This window comes from Typopeltis vanoorti, chromosome 1 (genome assembly GCF_054136105.1).
Source record: "Typopeltis vanoorti isolate ZY-2024b chromosome 1, IOZ_Tvanoo_1.0, whole genome shotgun sequence".
Taxonomy (NCBI): Eukaryota; Metazoa; Arthropoda; class Arachnida; order Uropygi; family Thelyphonidae; genus Typopeltis; species Typopeltis vanoorti.
This window is the reverse complement of record NC_143549.1, coordinates 7462383-7481075: the sequence shown is the minus strand read 5'-3', so window position 1 is coordinate 7481075 and position 18693 is coordinate 7462383. Positions and strand designations below refer to the sequence as shown.

Here is an 18693-nt window from a genome sequence, read left to right as displayed (position 1 = left end):
CGGCTGGATTCACGATTGGCTGTCTGATAGGTATCAAGGAGGCAGAAGGATACAAGTGGGGTTCCACAGGACTCAGTACTGGGACATGTATTGTTTAACCTTCATATCAATGACATTGTCAATGGATTGCAAGGGAATATTCAGTTGTGAAGCAGTGATGTGAAGCTGGGCAGGATTATTAGTAATAGTGCAGATGTTGCAGTCCTTCAAGAGGATTTGAATAAACTGGACAGATGGGCAAATGAATGAGGGTATTGGTTCAATGCAGCAAAATGAAAAGTCTTGAAGTTTGGGGTACGTCGATGGGAGGCTGCATACTCAATTGGAGAAGCTGTACTGGAGAAATTAGAGGAGACAAGAGATCTGGGGATGATGATTGATAGAAAACTGAAATTCAGGGAGCATATTGAAAAGGTGGTGAAGGTAACCCAGACGATTGCCGCAATACTGAGAAGGACGCTGACCTGAAGAGATAAAATAGTTATCATTATCAAAGAGTTGTATAAGACTCTGATCAGGCCACACTTAGACTATTTTTCTCAAATTTGGTCCCCAGGATTTGAAGGAGATAAATTAACTGTGGAAAGGGTATAGAGACAGATAACAAAGATGGTTTCAGGACTGTACAATGTTAGTTATGAGGATCGGCTGAGGGAATGTGGACTGCAGAGTTGGTGGATAGAAGAAGGAGGAGAGGTGATATGATTGAGACTTTTAAATTGAGAGGCAGTTACAGGGTTGACACTGGGGAGTTCTTTCACTTGGTGGAACAGTGGGAAGGAGCGATGACAAAGGGGCCATTCCTGGAAGTTACAAAAGGAAGCTGTGAGCAAGAGGGTGAGGAGTGGTTCTTTGCATGGAGGATGGTGGAACCATGGAATGCATTGCCTGATAGAATAGTGAGAGCAAGAATGGTCAATGAGTTCAAGGAATGGTATGATAGACTTTGTGTTTCCTAGGAAGGTCCTCCCATGATGAGTCTCTTGACTCTATGGAGGCGTGTATTATCATTATTATTATTCACGTTTGAGTGATTAACACTTGACATTTCAACCTCTATATTCAAGGTCATCAACAGAAAAACATGCAAATGAACAGAACACAAGATATATGACACCACACTTGCAGTAGTAATGTAGTGGGTAGATTCAGTAAGCTGAATCGAACTACTACATTAATTGTTTAAACTAGCCTGACCTCTTATGAAAAAACAATCAATGAATAAATAAACAAAATAAAACAAATATTTAAATAAAATAAAAAATTTTCACATGTATTAGTAAATATACAGATGATAATTTATTTTAATTATAAAATAAAAAAATTACAATGGAACTACATCCAATGCATTTCTCTAGTCCTGTTATCTTAAAGGTTTCTTGTGTTGGGGTTCTGCCATCATGTTCTGAATGCTATATAGCTTGTAGATGGGTCTTTCATATTCTTAGAATTACTAATCTTTCATTCTTGTCAAGATTAGGATGACTGTGCACCCTGTTCCTATATATAGGGTAAGTTGAAAGTGCATTGGATTTTGTAACCCTCCCACCCAGCAAGGTAATGTTGGGGGATTTTTGGATGAGTTGAGTATACTTTTTAATTTTGCAGGAGGTCTGAAATTCTCTTAATATTGTATTTATGTACTGTTGTATCCATTTTTTTTTCTGATATTCCTTCAATGTATGATATGGTTATGGTATTTCTGTAATCTTTTTCACCTTTCACGCAAAAGAAAAAAGATTGCATGATCTTATTAACTTTTTTTTTTGGTTATAGTCATTTTTTTATATAAAGGTTTGACTAATAATTTCATATTCCTTCTTCAGTGCCTACTCATCAGAGCAAATTTTAGGGCTCTATTTTTAAGTGTGCTAATGAGCCCTAGTTTTTTGTTGAATGGTAGTATGACTCTTTGTGCATGTATTGGTATCTAGGAGTAGGATGGTTTGCAATAGATCCCATTAAGGAAAGAGCCTGAGGGAAGACATACGACAAGTGTGTCCAGAAAAGGAATAGAGTTATTATTTTCAATTTTGATGGTAAATTTGATATGCTTATGTTGTTTGTTCAGGTAGTTTTTTGGCAGCTGTGGGGTCAAATGACAAATATATCGTCAACATATATGAGCCAAGATTTGGACTTTAGACTTGCTGAATATAGAGCTTGTTTATGTGTGGTTCCCACCTATGAAATATTAGAAACCTATAGTAGATTTTAGCTCAAAGTCTTCCATGTAAAAGTTACCTTGGGGGTAAGAGAGAGAGAGAGAGAGAGAGAGAGAGGGGGGGGGGGAAATGGTGAGTCTATGGCTACTTCTTTTGTAATTTTGTAAAAATTATTTTGTCACAATTATTTTGAAATACCCAGAGCAAAGTACATAGGCAAAGATATCAGGTAGAAATTTGTTCTGCACTTCTCCAATTACAGGAAGTTGGGATGTTATTATTATGATTTTTTTAAGTACACATGTAATTCATTAATTTTTATTTAAATATACAACAACACTGTACTTTTTTTCCCCACAGATTCCAAAAACAATGGTAGCTCATGTTTCATAACTCTCTTCATGTAGTATTTCATCATTTAAACTAATTATTTCTTATTAGTTCTTCATTAAACAAATATGGTTTCATAACAAACTAGAAATTTTTGTGGGTAATTAAATATATTTATTGACTGTCACATAAGTTCCCATGCATTTATTCATTAACAGCTATAGCAATTGTGTCTATTTCTTCATAATAAACTTTGAATATTTCTAAACCTACTTACAAAAATCTACATTATGTCATCCTAAAAGTTATTTACTATCTCCAATAAATAATTTAGACTTCCCTATGGTAAACTTACCATTGAATAACCTCATGAACACTTTTGTTACTGTATCACCTATAATGATGTTATAGCTGATCATTGCTAAAAAATAGAAATATAAAATAGCTAGTGAATAACACCATCAGTATATGTGTGTGTAAATACACACACATATTTAAAAAAAAAAAAATCATTCTTATATTCTTTAAAATGCAAGAAAAAAAAGTTCATTATCTTTCTTCTATTCCCTATTCCTACAAAGAAAAAAATCCACCTATTTTGCCATTTAATATAATTTTCTTTCTGTAAAAATTAATTCAAATTTTAATTAAAATTGTTAGAATTCAGAAATTATTGGAATAGAGGCATACCTAAGACATATGGCATAAATTTTGGATTTGAATTGGTTTAGTGTGAAGAGACTTTCATTTGAAGAGACTGCTGAACAGAAAAGTAATGAGTGCAGAGAATAAATTTAAGCAAGTAAGAAGCAATGTGAAAGGGCAGAATAGTAAGGAGAGAGGAATTAAAGTAGCGCTTATGGAGAGAGAAGTGGGTAGCAAGAGTATCAAAAATGAGAGATGGGAATGAGAATGGGGTAAATAATGGTAGTGGTTTTCAGAAGTATGGTGTGAGATATAGGTGAATACAATGAAATATTTAGTAGAATATTGCTACAGACTTGGCAACGTGGGGGGTAATGACCATGAAAAGTATAAGCAAATCAGCCAAGCAAATAGGAAAAAGGGTGATCATTATGTGTGATTTTAATTATTGCAATATAGACTGGAAAGATGAGACAGCAACCAGAAGTAAAGAAAATTAATTTTTTGAGATTTTGAGGGAAAATTATCTCATGCACTATGTAATAGAGAGCATGCAAGGATTAAGGAGCTTGGATCTCATCATCTCATCAGAGGATGTTATTACAAATGAGGTGTCAAATATCCTCCCAGTTGGTGACCGTGAGGGGATTACCTGGGTGGTTGCCAGACATGAGAAGACTTCTGTGAAGAAAGAGTATGTGTGGAACTACAAGGTTGGTGATTAAAAGAAGCTCAGGAGACAACTTGCATCTGTAGCATGGGATGAGGAGTTTAGTGGAAAGGAAATTAATGCGGCTCGGCTGATATTCAAAACTTATCTAGTAGAAGCAATGTTTAAATGTATTCTAAGAGTCAGAGGATTAAAAGTAGATGTGATATGAATGAAGAGATTTAGCATACAATACAGAGAAAGAAGGCATTATAAAAGCAACACAGGATGAGTGGTAATAATCAGTACCATGAGGAGTATAAAGAACAAGCAAGGAGGGTGACTCGGTTGGTAAGGGTAGCAAAAGTGTAGTATGAGCAACACTTAAGTTAATGAAGCCAAAAAAAAACTCCAGGAAGTTCTTTCGATGTGTTACTAGCAAAGGTGATTATGGTGTGATGACATTGATTAGAGAAAATGATATAAGGATAAATTCTGTGAAGCATATAGTTCAGATATTAAACGAGCAGTTCATAAAGGTCCCTCCTCCTTGTAAATGTGACATCATGGAGAATTTGAAAGCAGTAGAAGAGTTTCAGGTAGTTTTTTTGGCAGCTGTGGGGGTCAAATGAGGAGAGGCCGACTGCAAGTGAGCAAGTGATATATGTGGAATTGAGTAAACTAGGTGTTAATAAGGCTGTGGAAACACCATGTATTTTGAAGGAATGTTCCAGGGAGTTGATATCTATATCTACGTTGCCATATTTGTTTAATATGAATCTTACACTGGGTTAAGTTTCAAAGGAAATGGAGGGAAGGCAAGATTGTACTGCTTCATAAGGAAAGAGACAAAACTCAAGCATCAAATTATAGGCCAATCTGTGTATCAGGTGTTGTGGTTAAAATATTGGGGAAGTTAGTGAGAACCAGAATGCAGAATTGGGTTGACAACAGTGTTTTGCTTTGATGGACAGCACATATTTATTGTCATGTTTTAATAATCTACTTATTTATTACAATAAGGTGACAGGTGCATTGGACAAGGGAGGAGATGAATACAAAATAGTATATTTAGATTTTGCAAAGGCGTTTGATAGATTACTATAAGGTGATAGTCAAGCTAGAGCAGATGGGGTCGGATATTAAATTGGACTGGAGATTGATTACCTTACAGCAGTGTTTCCCAACGTTTTTTGGATCATGCCCCACCTCAATGCCTCAAAGATTTTGATGCCCCCCCCCCCCCTCTAGCATAATAGTCAGCCAAGCTCTGAAAAAGTATAATATAAATATGTACTTTAAATAAAAAAGGAACACAGGTAAAACTATTTTTAATTTGACTTTCTTCAATGAATATAAATTTTATATTACACTTTGTATATTATAAAACATAAATCGAACTGAACTCAGGAAAATAAAATCCAAGTTAATGCGATCCTTGAGCTTGATGTCTGCTGCAAAGAGTTTTTATTTGAGGTACTAATTTAGTCATTTTCAATCTCAAATCCCCATGGTTTGTGATATCCAGATGATTTCTTTTTTTTTCAGTAGCAAGTCACTTACAGCACTAACGCCACATTCAACTAAATATGACAACGGGAAGAGCAACAGTATTTTTTTTTTGCAAAACTAGTTGAATTTCGGTATTTCATTTCTGTCTCGTCAGAAAGCCATGCCATTGTTCCCTTTATGTTGAATAAAGTTCTAATAGACTCATAATTTTGCTTTTGTGAGAGTTCTTCTTGATACTGTATTTATGTTGACTGCTGTACTAGTGATGTCAGCTTTTTTCTCAGAAAGTCAGGTTTGCAACATCGACAATTTATCGCCGACAATGGTGAGTTTATTGAGTATACTGGTGAGGAATGCAACATCATTTTCTAAGTGCCCCCCTGTGGGGCATACGTCCCACGTTGGGAAACACTGCCTTACAGATATCAGATAGTATATGAGGGAGTAATATCCTGGAAGAGGAAACTCACTGGTGATGTATCTGAGGATCTGTTTTAGGACCATTGCTGTTTACCCTGTATGTTAACGACAATGGGGATGATTTGAATGGGAATATTTAGTTGTTTGCAGATGATGCAAAGTTGGACAGAAATATTTGATAGAAATTTTATATAATTCACATATATTATATATTTAATTACAATTTTTGACATTTGAATCTTAGAAAGTAATGCTCATAGTCTCTAGTGTAGGATATCTATATTAAAATTCAAATATCCCACAAATATATATTAATTAAAGTTCAAAAGTTAATAATGCATCATCATCATCATTAAATTCCTGACATGTGCCCTCAAAATGTGTACAGGATATGATAGTACTACATGAAAAATTTACATCATTACTAATTTCCTACCTACAATTTTCCTCCAAATCAATCTGTTACCTGTTAAGACTCCAATATTGTTAGATCTTATATTGCTATCTTCAAAGGCACTTTTTACCATATTATTCCACCTATATCTTGGTTGTCATCTGAGTCTTTTTCCTGCCAACTTAGCAGGAAAAACTTGTTTTGCTAATCTTTCCTCTCTCATTCTGTTTAAGTGACCATACCACCTGAGAGGAATGTTTTAGCATATTACCTGTGCTAACACATTCCTGGATGCTAACAATGTCAAGTTCTTTCCTAATTTCTTTTTTTTTTTTTAATATGATATTGTCACTGATGCCATCTGTTCATGTCCCTAATCTTTCCCAGAACTCTCATATCTGAGGTCTCAAGTCTTTGGTCAAGTAATATATGTGGTTTGGTTCCACTTCTAACCCAGCTCTCATTAATTGATCTGATTAATTTCTCTCTTATTCCATATAAATTTAATCAGTTGACTTCTTACCATACCAGCTTTGTGATTCTGTTGTCTATTTCCATATTTAATTTACCATCTTCACTAAAAATTGTGCCTAAGTAGCTGAAATGTCTTACTTATTCTATAGGTTCTTTTCAATATTTTCAATCCTTCTGCCTATTTTCATTGTCTTTGCCTTGCTATTGCTGACCTTCATACCATATCTATTACAACGGTTATTCAATTTAGTCAGGGAATCTTGCAGCTTGTAATGGATTTATTTAGAAGTATAACATCATCTGCATAAAACAAAGAGCTGAGATTAACATCTTCAATTTTGAGGCAAGAGTGTGGTTAGCAGGGGTGTTAGAGCTGGGTTCTTTACTTTTAGAGTGGTAAATGAGTGGAATAAGCTGCCAGAGTCTGTTGTGGGTGCTATGACGGTGAACGAGTTCAAGACAAGGTATGATAGATACTGTGAGAATATAATCGCATAGTTGTGTGGACATGATGTTTAGGGCCTCCCTCGATGAGTCTAAGGACTCCAGGAGTCGCCCAAAATAAAAATAATAATAATATCAGATTTAATACCACTTTCCTTCATAATGTGATCCATATAGATAATGACTGACAGAGGGGATAATGTACATCCTTGTCTGACACCAGATTTAACATAAAACCATCTTCTTGTACTTCCTTCAAGTCTAACTGCTGACTTACAGCTCAAATAAAGACTAAGTATTGCTTGATATAATGCCCCATTGACACCATATAACTGCAGCATTTCGAATAGCTTCTCTCGATACCTTGTCATATGCTTTTCCAGATCTACAATACTTAAATACAGATCTTAGTTATATTCCCATGACTTAACTATTTGCCGTATAGTGAAAATCGGATCCTGACAGACTATTTGGCTCTCTTCCACAATCCATCTCAACGTTTTTCAAGTATACTGGCATAAATTTTACCTGAAACACTCAGTAGAGAAATACCTCTGCCATTCTCACATTCAGTTTTATTTCCCTTTTTATATATGAGTATTATGAATGTTCTACTCCAATCATCTGGAATTCATCCCTCTGTCCAGGCCTTCTGAACTATGCAGTGCAGTCGCTGTAAGACTTTCATAGCTCCATACATGAGCATTTCTGATCAAATATCATCTACTTCAAGTATGGATATGTATTCCTGATTGCATGCCTGGTCAGTGTTTTTTACCACTCTGCTGAAACTGATTGTTTCATTTAGCAATTTTTCGAAGTAATTACTCCATACTTCAAGGATATCTTTTTCTCCCATTTTCATGTCACCTTTATCATCTCTAACTCCTTTTACAGCACTCTTTCCTCCATTTCTAAGCTTCTTCACAGCCCCCAGAATATCTTACCACCTTCTTGATATTTATTTTCTGTTCTTGTCAAAATCCTCCAATGACTTTTGTTTAGCTAGTTTTACACAGTGTTTAACTTTCTTACATTTGTCTCTGTATTCTCTAAGAGCACAAGCTGACTTATTTGTCAGCAACTTTTGATATGCTTTCTTCTTTTCCTTTACTGCCTGTTTATCTTTCTGTGTCCACCATGGAATTCTGATTTTTCTATCCTTGCAGACAACATCACCACATACCTCTCTGGCTAAATAATCAAATATTTTCTTCAGGGTTTGCCACTAAATTTCCAAAGTTTGATTCCTGTTCCCAAACTCTCATTTTTGCTTGAATAATGTTTGTGTATTTTAGTCTACAGTTCACATCTGAGAGCTGCTCAACTTTTATTTGCTTTAAAACTTTCTTACAAGTTCTTCTTTTCAATATGAAATTCAATTTTATCTTGCTCAAGACTAAATGGTGATCACTTCCAATTTCAAATCCTCTGTACACTCTGGTGTCCTGCACCAGGGAGAAAACATCACTTAATGATATTTATCAATAATAATATAGTCAATGAGAATTTTCTTATTCCTTGCCTCTTCTCTCCATGTGAATTTGTGCACATTTTTATGTTGGAACATGGTGTTAGTAATAACCAATCCATGTCCTGAGCAGAAATCCAACAGGTATTTGCCATTGTTATTAGCTTTGCTCTTTTCTCCAAATTTTTCCAAAATATTTTTGTATGTATGACAATCATTCCCTACTCTGCTATTTAGATCCCCAACAAGGGCCAATTTTTCATTTTTCATTGTATCAGTTGCTTTCTCTAAAGCCTCAAAACATTCTTCCACTTATTAGAACCTCATTAGAACCTTCTGTGGGACCATAGGCACAAATAAGACTCATTGTCCAGTTCTCCATTCTGATATCTGCTCACATCACTCTACTTGATATTGCCTGCATTCAAGAAGATTAGCCTCATATTTAGTGTTGAATACCATGGTTGTTCCTTCTTTTCCTTGCCTGAGTATATAACATTTTGTATTTATTGCTAAGAAAGACCTCACCAGTTTTTGTCTTTTTTGTTTCAGTTATCCCTATTATGTTGATCTGGTACTTATCCAATACCTCAGCTAGGTCCATTTCTTTGCCATTCAGACTTCTTATGTTGACATTACTTGAACTCTGGTGATATTGAGTTGGGGTGTGTTTCAGGATTTGCTCAAGTAGCTGACTTTTCGCTGTTCACCCTGGTTCCCTGGCAAAAACAATGGGACCGTGTTTAACTGGGCGATGCCACAGCCAACATGAAATCTGTCATGTTGTTCTATCATTTTGTATTATAGTTTAAGCCAATAGTTATACATCCAATCTGCATCACGAGTGAGGATTGGACATTATGTTAGAAGCCCTGGTCAATTTTCTGAATTCTTTAAAGGCTATGTGGAGGTCTCTTCTCAGTTATACAGCTCTGACACTTATAATGCAGTAGTTGAAAAATTGTTTTAAACATTTGTTTCTTTCTTTATACCATGGGCAAGATATTTTGAGATATTACTTTTGTCTTTGGCTACTGAAATCTTGCTTACATATGAAATAAATTTATTTAAATTAGATATGTAAGCAAGACTTTAAGTAGTCACATGAATCCACTGCTACAAACTAGTGGGTGAATTGGGAAAGTATTTATTTATTTATTTTTTTTTTTTACTTTCTTTCATATATACATAATCCTATCAACTGCACCATTAGTGAAGTACTTCCTTAACTCTGAGTGGTTTAACTTTTAATTTCAAAATAAAAAGAAAACACCTGTGTGTGTATCTGTAAATTATACAACATAACGCTATCTATAATGTACCTTTTTCTTCTGCTGTTTTCATTTCATTAAATGTTTGACATGATTTCTAGCCACAAGACCTAAGCGTAAATACATGACTAAAGAACATCTTTTTTTAATTATTATCTATTGGCACTTTCAGGAAGTCAGACATTGTTATTTTTCCTAACCTCCATGTTGTCACAAGATTCATTGTGGGAGGTCAATGCTAGACAACCTAATCCTTTACCCAAGTGTAAGCAAAAAGGGTTATTAAAACATCTGGATAAAGGATTAAACAATATAATTTCTTGAAGAGCAACTTTATAACCAAGTGAAAAATCTTTCTATAACTATCTTAAATCCAGAGTATGTTAATAATAAGGGGATACCTTTTGTGGTAGTTGTATATGGATAATATATGATGCATGAATTCAACTTTTGTGTCTTCCTAGGTCACCGATGACACCATCCTTATCACTCAACGAAACTTTGCATCATTAGCAATATTATTATTATTATTTGATAATAATTTGGGGGTGTTTTAGGATTTTCCCCAGTAGCTGACTTTTTGATGTTCACCCTGAGTGGAAAGCCCACTCAACTAGCAAGATGTCTATCATAATGAGCTTTGAAGTTATTTACACCACATGCACACAAAATGCACCGAGGCAAATGCATTCCACTCACTAATTACTCTCCAAGTAAAAAATTTACTCCTCACACAGAACCTTGTAGTATCAAGATTCTGTACTTGGTTTCCTTTTTTTTTGTAGACTCAGACATGCATCACGTTTGTTAATCATTTTCCTATAAGTGCCACAAGCCTATTTTGCATACCAATTCTTTTAAGTTTGTACAATAACCACTGTATGGAAACCTGTCAGATGACTTAGTAAAATTATCATTTGTTCATATAACCCATCTGTTCAAGTCAACAGATGGGTTATAACTGATACAGAACCTGTAGGTTCTGTATCAGTTATGTCCCTTAGCACTAGGATAATAGGACCATATAATTTTTCATCCAAACTAGGCAACTTTTTTGAGAGTGGAGAGGGGGCTAAACTAATTAAAATTACATAATATTTTGAAAGATTTACTTATTGACTGACATATCGGTTCTATTATATTAGTGAATGTATAAAACAGTTCTATTAAAAAACTATTTTCAAAAATAAAATTCTTTCTAAAGAAAATAAAAACAACATATGTCCATGCGCATAAAAAAACACACACATGTAATCATTACATTGATTATCTAAACATTAAAAAATAACATGAGCAGAATAATTGTTCTTGGTAAATATTCACATACTTTAATCGGTATATCTATCTATATTGACAATGTGTGTGATTAGTATTTTTCTGAAGAATGTGTTTTTTTCAATATGATCTAATTATTTTTAATTTTTTCATAAAACTGCTTGCAATCTTCTTCAAAGTTGCATTTTATGATTAATAAATTTGAGTTTGTTGACACTTTCAATTGACTCTTCTCTGTAGACCATAATATATTTAATATAGAAAATAATCTCTCTACAGGTACGGAGGTACCTGATAAGCACAGAGCAATTCTACTAAATGGAGAAATATTCTTAATTCTCTTTTTTTTTTTTTGTATTGCAATGTGCAAATATTTCCATCCACTCAAATATTTTCAGAGATACTGTCTTTTTGCTCCATTCAGAGTACCTTTCTTTAACAAATATTTTTACAAGACAAAAATTCATCAAATAAGTTGTCTATTTATGATTCTTTTAAGTGTTTTATTAAGTTTAGATACTGCAAAATCATAGACCTCAATTTTATTCTATTAAGAATATAAATTTAAAATCCAATTAAAAACTGAAATTCCATCAAAAGCCTATCATCCTGCATGCTAAGATATTCTAAAGCCCAATTACAAAATTTGAAAATTAAATCTTGTACACCATAAATTTTTACTCTCATCGCTTGATTTGTCCAGTTCTTCCTGTTCAAGGTCTTTATTTTTATTAATTGCAATCTGCCAATATTTTCCACTGACATTGCTGAATGGTGGCCTGGCAGCCTAGTATGTCTCACAGGTTGCGACAAAAGAATCACACTTGCAGATTGAACTGGCTGGTACACTAAGTGGATGGTAGGGAAGCAATGTCAAATACTTCAATCACCCTTATCTAAAGGAATTAACTGTCTCTAGCTGCTGATATCCAGGAGCACTTTGTTTTATCAGCAAGCATTCTGCATGCACTCTTTAAAAAGAAGTGTTACATTCCACAAGGAAAAAAAGAAAATAGTGTTAAAAAAAATAGCAAATGCTAAACCAGACAAAATGATGGGAGAATAGATGTAAACCAGGACAGTCGAAGCCTCACTGAGACATACAGTCACTCTAATTATCACCCCTCCCCCAAACTTAGCATCATCAGCAAATAACTGGATATCACAAAAGACCAAGTATAGAACACTGTAGTACATCAATCATCTTCCTCTTTCCCTTATATATGGATGTTTGTGATTGTCTGTGAAAATACTAGTGGTGGTGGTTGGAGGTAGATCACATTGGTGTAACTGCAGTTCATTGTAGTTGGTGAAATTAGTGGTGGAGGTGGAGAGTTGTAGAGTAGGTGCCCTCCCCTCAATGAGTCTTTGGACTCACTGGAGGTGTCATGTAATAATAATATATAGCATCTCTATATATCACTTTCTGAAGCAACTTAATATCCTATCTGTGCCATCACAAGTTGATTTTGCATATCTATCTCTGAGTTTGTATAACAACCTTTCCTGTAGTTACCCTGTCAAATATTATGGCAAAATCCAGATGCATTGTGGCACATCCATGTCCCTCAATACTAACTCTGATGTCACTCCACTTAAATGTCAGCAGACTGCTACCTTTAATGATGCCTTGCTATAAAGGATCAAGCTATCTACACACACTTCTAGATGCAGATTCTTTTGATCTGCTTCTTTACTATCGGTATCCTAATGACTAGTCCAGAGATACATATTAGTCTATAATTAGATATCAGTTCAAGCTTGACCTCATATAATGAAATTATCTTACCTTATTTTATTTTTGCTCATTAGGAATCATGCTTGTGTTGAGATATAAATTAAACATCTAGGCTAGATCCTTTCCAATCTCACTACCATATTTACATCAACCTCTTGCAATATCATAATACCTCTATCTAATCCACCTTTACCTTTTTTTATAGAGTTCCATTTAGCTTCCAGATGATTAACAGATTTCTATACCTTGTCAAAGTGATTTCTTAATGACAGCTATTTCTTGATTATTTGACACATTCACCATCTCTAGTCATGAAGTTATCCTTCAAAAGTCCGTTGTCCTTTTACTAATCACACAAGTGAAATACAGCAATGGATGGATATGAATAAAATACTCTCCAGTGGATAGTATGTCTTTGTAAAAGGTAGAACTTGTCTTAGTAATTAACTCACATTTTATAACAGGGTGACAACAGAATTAGATAAGGGAAATGGCTACACCATGATAATGCAAGACTTTCAAAGGCATTCACAACAGAAGACCACATGGAAAACTATTACAAAAGTTGTGCGGAAAGGCTTATGTGTTTGTCACACATGTCGATTGGATTTTAATACAGATGCGAACACAGATAGATAAAAAAATAACTATTTATTAACTTAAATGCTAATATTTTGCTGGTATTATATGCAGCACCTTCAGAGCACACAATCACAGTTTGTTACAGTAGCGAGATAACCACAATCTGGTGTAACAGTAAAACTAGTATGAGTAATTGTAGTATGCAACACAAAGACTAAAGTCCTAATTAGGTGCCATCTAAGTTTAAAAAAAAAGGAAAAAAAAAAAGATATATTAATTTGGTCTTAGAATGACTCTCTCCCAAATCTTTCATAGATTTATCCAGCCATACTTGTTGAGGTTTGGAGTATGTTTCAAGGCTTCTGTTGATTCAGCAACAAATGGGAATGAATATGAAGCTGGTGGCATGGATGAGGGTGGCTGACAGACACAAAAGTAGTATATGGAGGAGTGGAATGTAGGAGAATGAGAGTGAATAGTGGAGTGCAAAACTGGATAAGACAAGTCAGAGAAGTTGTTTCTGGAATCAACAGAAGCCTTGAAACATACTCCAAACGGATCTAGGGTCGGAAAGGATCTAGGGTCGCCATAGCATGTGGCGGTGAATTTGAGCTGTGTAGAAGAAGAAAGGGATTTTTAATTGATGAAAAGTCCGTTTTTTTCCGCGTTTTTCTACGTTTTTGAGTGTTAAATCGTTTCTCTGAATACGAGTGTACTTCAGTGGTTGTTTTTTGGAAGTTAGTTGCTGTCGCAATATAATATATTTTGGTTACCTTCGGAATCGAATGCATATCGGTGGAAGACAAAACGAACCTAAGTTTTCATTACTGTATTTAGTTATATTTCATTTTATTTAGTGTACTTAAATGTTTTGTTTTGCTTGTAATTGTTTGTACTTTTTTTCTATTTATTTAACGGAATTTATTAATTGAATAATTAACGATTACGCTACTCGGCAGTAAGGAATGATGACGGATTCAGCAGCAGTCGCAAGTGGCATATCGCCAAGTCCTCTGCCATTTAAGAACTCAATTATTAGCAATATCATAAGGGACTTTGTGGCATGAAGTACTTGCGGCATATATGAATCTCGGGAATTAGATATGTGGCTTGTGAAAGAGAGCGGAGAGCGTATGTGCGCAAAATGCAGGCAGTTGGAGGAAATAAGTGCATTAGAAATATCGATATCTGACTTTGTTGCGCCAGGAATGGGGAATGAATGTAGGAAGACAAGTAGTGTGATAGGATAGAATGAAAAAAAAAAAAAAGATATATATGAATGAGAAAATAATAGTTGATAGTGTGGAAGGTGTGAGTGACTGTGAAAGTTTAGGAGATGGTTTTGTTTGGGAGAATGAATTTAGATTAAGAGTGACTGATCTGCAGAGGGAGTGAGATGAGTTGAAAGAGGATGTGGAATGTCCTGTGAATGAGAGCAGAAGTATGAAAGATAAGATTAGGAGAATGGAAGAGATAAATGCAAGGAGAATCAGAGTAGGAGAGAGAGAGAATTTAGGGAGTGTGAGTGAGAAGTTTGGGGGTGCTAGAAGAGGAGAGAATGGAAACAGTAGAAGAGAGGGAATGAGAGAGAGGTATGGGAATGCTAGCAGACGAGAGGATGGAAACAGTAGGAGAGATATGGAAGTGCTAGAAGAGGAGAGAATGGAAACGGTAGGAGAGATGGAATGAGAGAGAGGTATGGGAATGCTAGAAGACGAGAGGATGGAAACAGTAGGAGAGACAGAATGAGAGAGATGTATGATGGGAGTGCTAGAAGAGGAGAGAATAGAAACAATAGGAGAGAGAGGTATGGGAATGCTAAAAGAGAGAATAGCAGTAGAGGAGAGGGAATGAGAGAGACCTATGGGAATGAAAGAAGAGGAGAGAATGGAAACAATAGGAGAGAGGGAATGGTAAGAGGTATAATGTATGGCGACTCAATGATCCGTGGTGTTCAAGATAGGATGCATGAGGAGTGTTTGCCAGGAGGAACAATAGAAAGGGTGGCTATGGCAATTAAGAGAGGTGAAAGGGTGGATGAGATGATTGTGATGGTAGGAACGAATGACTTGAGTGGTAATGTAGGTCGGGCAGCGAGAGATATGAGGTTTTTGCTTGAGACTGTACGGAAGAAAAAAGAGAGAGGAAAAATAGTGTGTGTGTGTTGCCTAGGTATGATAATGATGAGCTGAGCAGAAGAGCAGTGATATTGAATAGCAATATAGCAAGAATGTGTGACAAGAGAGGACTGGTATATGTGGAAGCTTGGAGTGTGTTTGAGGAAAGAGAGGAATTGTATGCGAGAGACCGTTTACATTTGAATGAGGAAAGACGTAGGCATCTGGAGAGATTGCTGTTCTGAAAGAGTCAGTGTGTCCCAGGGAGGATGATAGCAGGGGTGGCCTCTTGTGGGAATAGACACTTGGGAGAAGGGAGACGATGTCAGGTAACACTGAGCCCAGTGGAGTCTAGAAGGGATAATGCTGGGTAGAGAAACAATGGCATTTATATGCTTTATACTAATGCCAGGAGTATCCGTAATAAGGGAGAGGAATTGGTGGCGTAGATAGCATCAGCCTGGCCAAAAATTATTGGGATCACTGAGACGTGGTTAACAGAATGGGGATATAATAACAGGAATAGAAGTCGCCGGGTATAGCATTTTTCGTCAGGATAGGAGGGGAAAGCATGGTGGTGGTGGGGGTACTGCTTATGATAAGTGATGACCTATGTCCTCTACGAGTGAAAGCTTTGGAAGGAAGTGAGACAAATGATTTTGAGAGCATATGGTGTGAGGTAGAGGTAGGCAAGACAGGATATTTAGTGGGGGGTTGCTACAGACCCAGGAGCACAGAGGATGGGGACCATGAGATGTTTAGACAGCTAAGTTTTGCAAGTGCAAGAAGAATGATTGTTATGGGAGATTTTAACTACAGTAGTATAAATTGGAGAGAGGAAGATGCATGTAGCAATAGTGGAATGGAATTTCTAGAATTCTTGAGGGACAAATGTCTTAGGCAACATGTAACAGAGGGAACAAGAGATTCAAGAGTTTTAGATTTGGTTATAGCATCAGAAGAGTTGATAATAACTGAGATGACATCTCTCCCACCAGTTGGAGAGAGTAACCATATGGTTTTGACTTGGAAAATGAATAGACATGCAGGAGTATCAAAGAGACTGGAACTTATGTGGAAATATAATGCAGGTGATTATAATAGTCTTAGACGTCAACTTCGGGAAGTTTCATGGAGGGAGGAATTTGAAGGCCGGGATATCGTTAGTGCGTGGGGAATTGTGAAAGAATATTTGTTAGCAGCAATGGTAAGTTGTATACCACGTGTGAAGAAGAGGACACAATTTGGAGTAAAGTGGATGACAAACAATATTAAACAGGAATTGCACGTGAAAAAGAGGCTATGGAAGAGATATAAGGAGACAGGTGAAGAGAGGATGCGTGAAGAATATAAGACACAGGCCAGAAGAGTGACTAGTGTGGTAAGGAAAGCGAAACTGGAATATGAGCGGAGATTGGCCATAAGATCCAAAGAAAATCCTAGGGAATTTTTTAGCTATGTGGCCAGTAGGAGGAGAAATGACTGTGGAAGAATGATACTGTGGGATAAAAAAGGGGAATAGAGTGACTGATGCAGAGGACAAAGTGGAATTGTTCAATGACCACTTTATTGGAGTATTTCATCCTAGAGGAGTCAGTTTTAATGCTAGAGGGGTAGGGCAGGTTCAAGGTTTAGAGGTACAGGAGGAGAGTGTGTTTCAGATACTGAGAACTCTGGATGTCAATAAAGCTTTTGGACTGGATGGTATTTCACCACGAGTATTGAGAGAATGTGCTAGGGAACTGACAGTGCCTTTAACCTGGCTTTTCAATGAAAGTCGGGCTTCAGCAAAGGTGCCCAGGGAATGGATGGAAGGTAAGATAGTGCTATTGCATAAGGGTGGTAACAGACTGGAAGTGTCTAATTATAGACCAGTCTGTGTGTCATCAGTAGTTGTTAAGTTCTTGGAGAAAGTAGTGAGGGACAGTATACAGCACTAGGCAGATGAGGGTAATGTTATCTGTGACAGTCAACATGGATTTGTGAAAGGCGCTCTTGTTTTAGCAATATGCTCGCCTTTTATAATAAAGTTACAAGAACATTTGATGAGGGAAAGGCATATACTGCAATTTTCTTAGACTTAGCAAAGGCATTTGACAGGGTGCCACATAATAAGCTGATATTTAAGTTGCAACACATGGGTCTGGATGTCAGATTGGTCAACTGGATTCAGGATTGGCTGTCTGATAGGTATCAGAGAGTTGTGTATGGTGGAGAAGTTTCAAGGAGACAGAAGGTTAAAAGTGGGGTCCCACAGGGCTCAGTACTAGGACCTATATTGTTTATCCTTTATATCAATGACATCACCAGTGGATTGCAAGGGGATATTCAGTTGTTTGCAAATTATGCGAAGCTGGGAAGAATGATTAGTAATAGTGCAGATGTGGTAGCCCTGCAAGAGGATTTGAATAAGCTAAATAGATGGGCAAATGAATGCGGGTGTCAGTTTAATGCAGCAAAATGTAAGGTCTTGAGGTTTGGGAAACATCGATGGGATGCTGCATACTCTATGGGAGGAGTTATACTGGAGAAAGTAGGGGAGACAAGAGATCTGGGGTTGATGATTGATAGAAACCTGAAGTTTAGGGGACATATTGCAAAGGTGGTGAAGGTAACACAGAGGATTGCTGCAATTATGAGAAGGACACTGACCTGCAGAGATAAGAGGGTTATCATTCCGTTGTATAAGTCTCTGATCAGACCACACTTGGATTAATGTTCTCAGATTTGGTCCCCAGGATTTGAAGGGGATATATTTGAGGTTTGGGAAACATCGATGGGATGCTGCATACTCTATGGGAGGAGTTATACTGGAGAAAGTAGGGGAGACAAGAGATCTGGGGTTGATGATTGATAGAAACCTGAAGTTTAGGGGACATATTGCAAAGGTGGTGAAGGTAACACAGAGGATTGCTGCAATTATGAGAAGGACACTGACCTGCAGAGATAAGAGGGTTATCATTCCGTTGTATAAGTCTCTGATCAGACCACACTTGGATTAATGTTCTCAGATTTGGTCCCCAGGATTTGAAGGGGATATATTAACTGTGGAAAGGGTACAAAGGTGGATAACAAAGATGGTTTCAGGACTGTACAATGATAGTTATGAGGAATGGCTGAGGGAATGTGGACTGCAGAGTTTGGTGGATAGAAGGAGGAGGTTTATGATTGAGACTTTTAAACTGTTGAGAGGTGGTTATAGGGTT

General features: G+C 36.3%; 1 protein-coding gene across 1 annotated transcript in view; it reads right to left on the bottom strand.

The window, feature by feature from the left end:
- The window catches only part of LOC150109763 (putative sodium-coupled neutral amino acid transporter 11), a 459145-nt gene that overhangs the window by 246222 nt on the left and 194230 nt on the right, over positions 1 to 18693 (bottom strand). The window contains exon 6 of the mRNA XM_090396214.1: positions 2851 to 2916. Within this exon, the coding sequence (XP_090252340.1) occupies positions 2851 to 2916 (66 nt within the window). The remainder of the gene's footprint in view (positions 1 to 2850; positions 2917 to 18693) is intronic.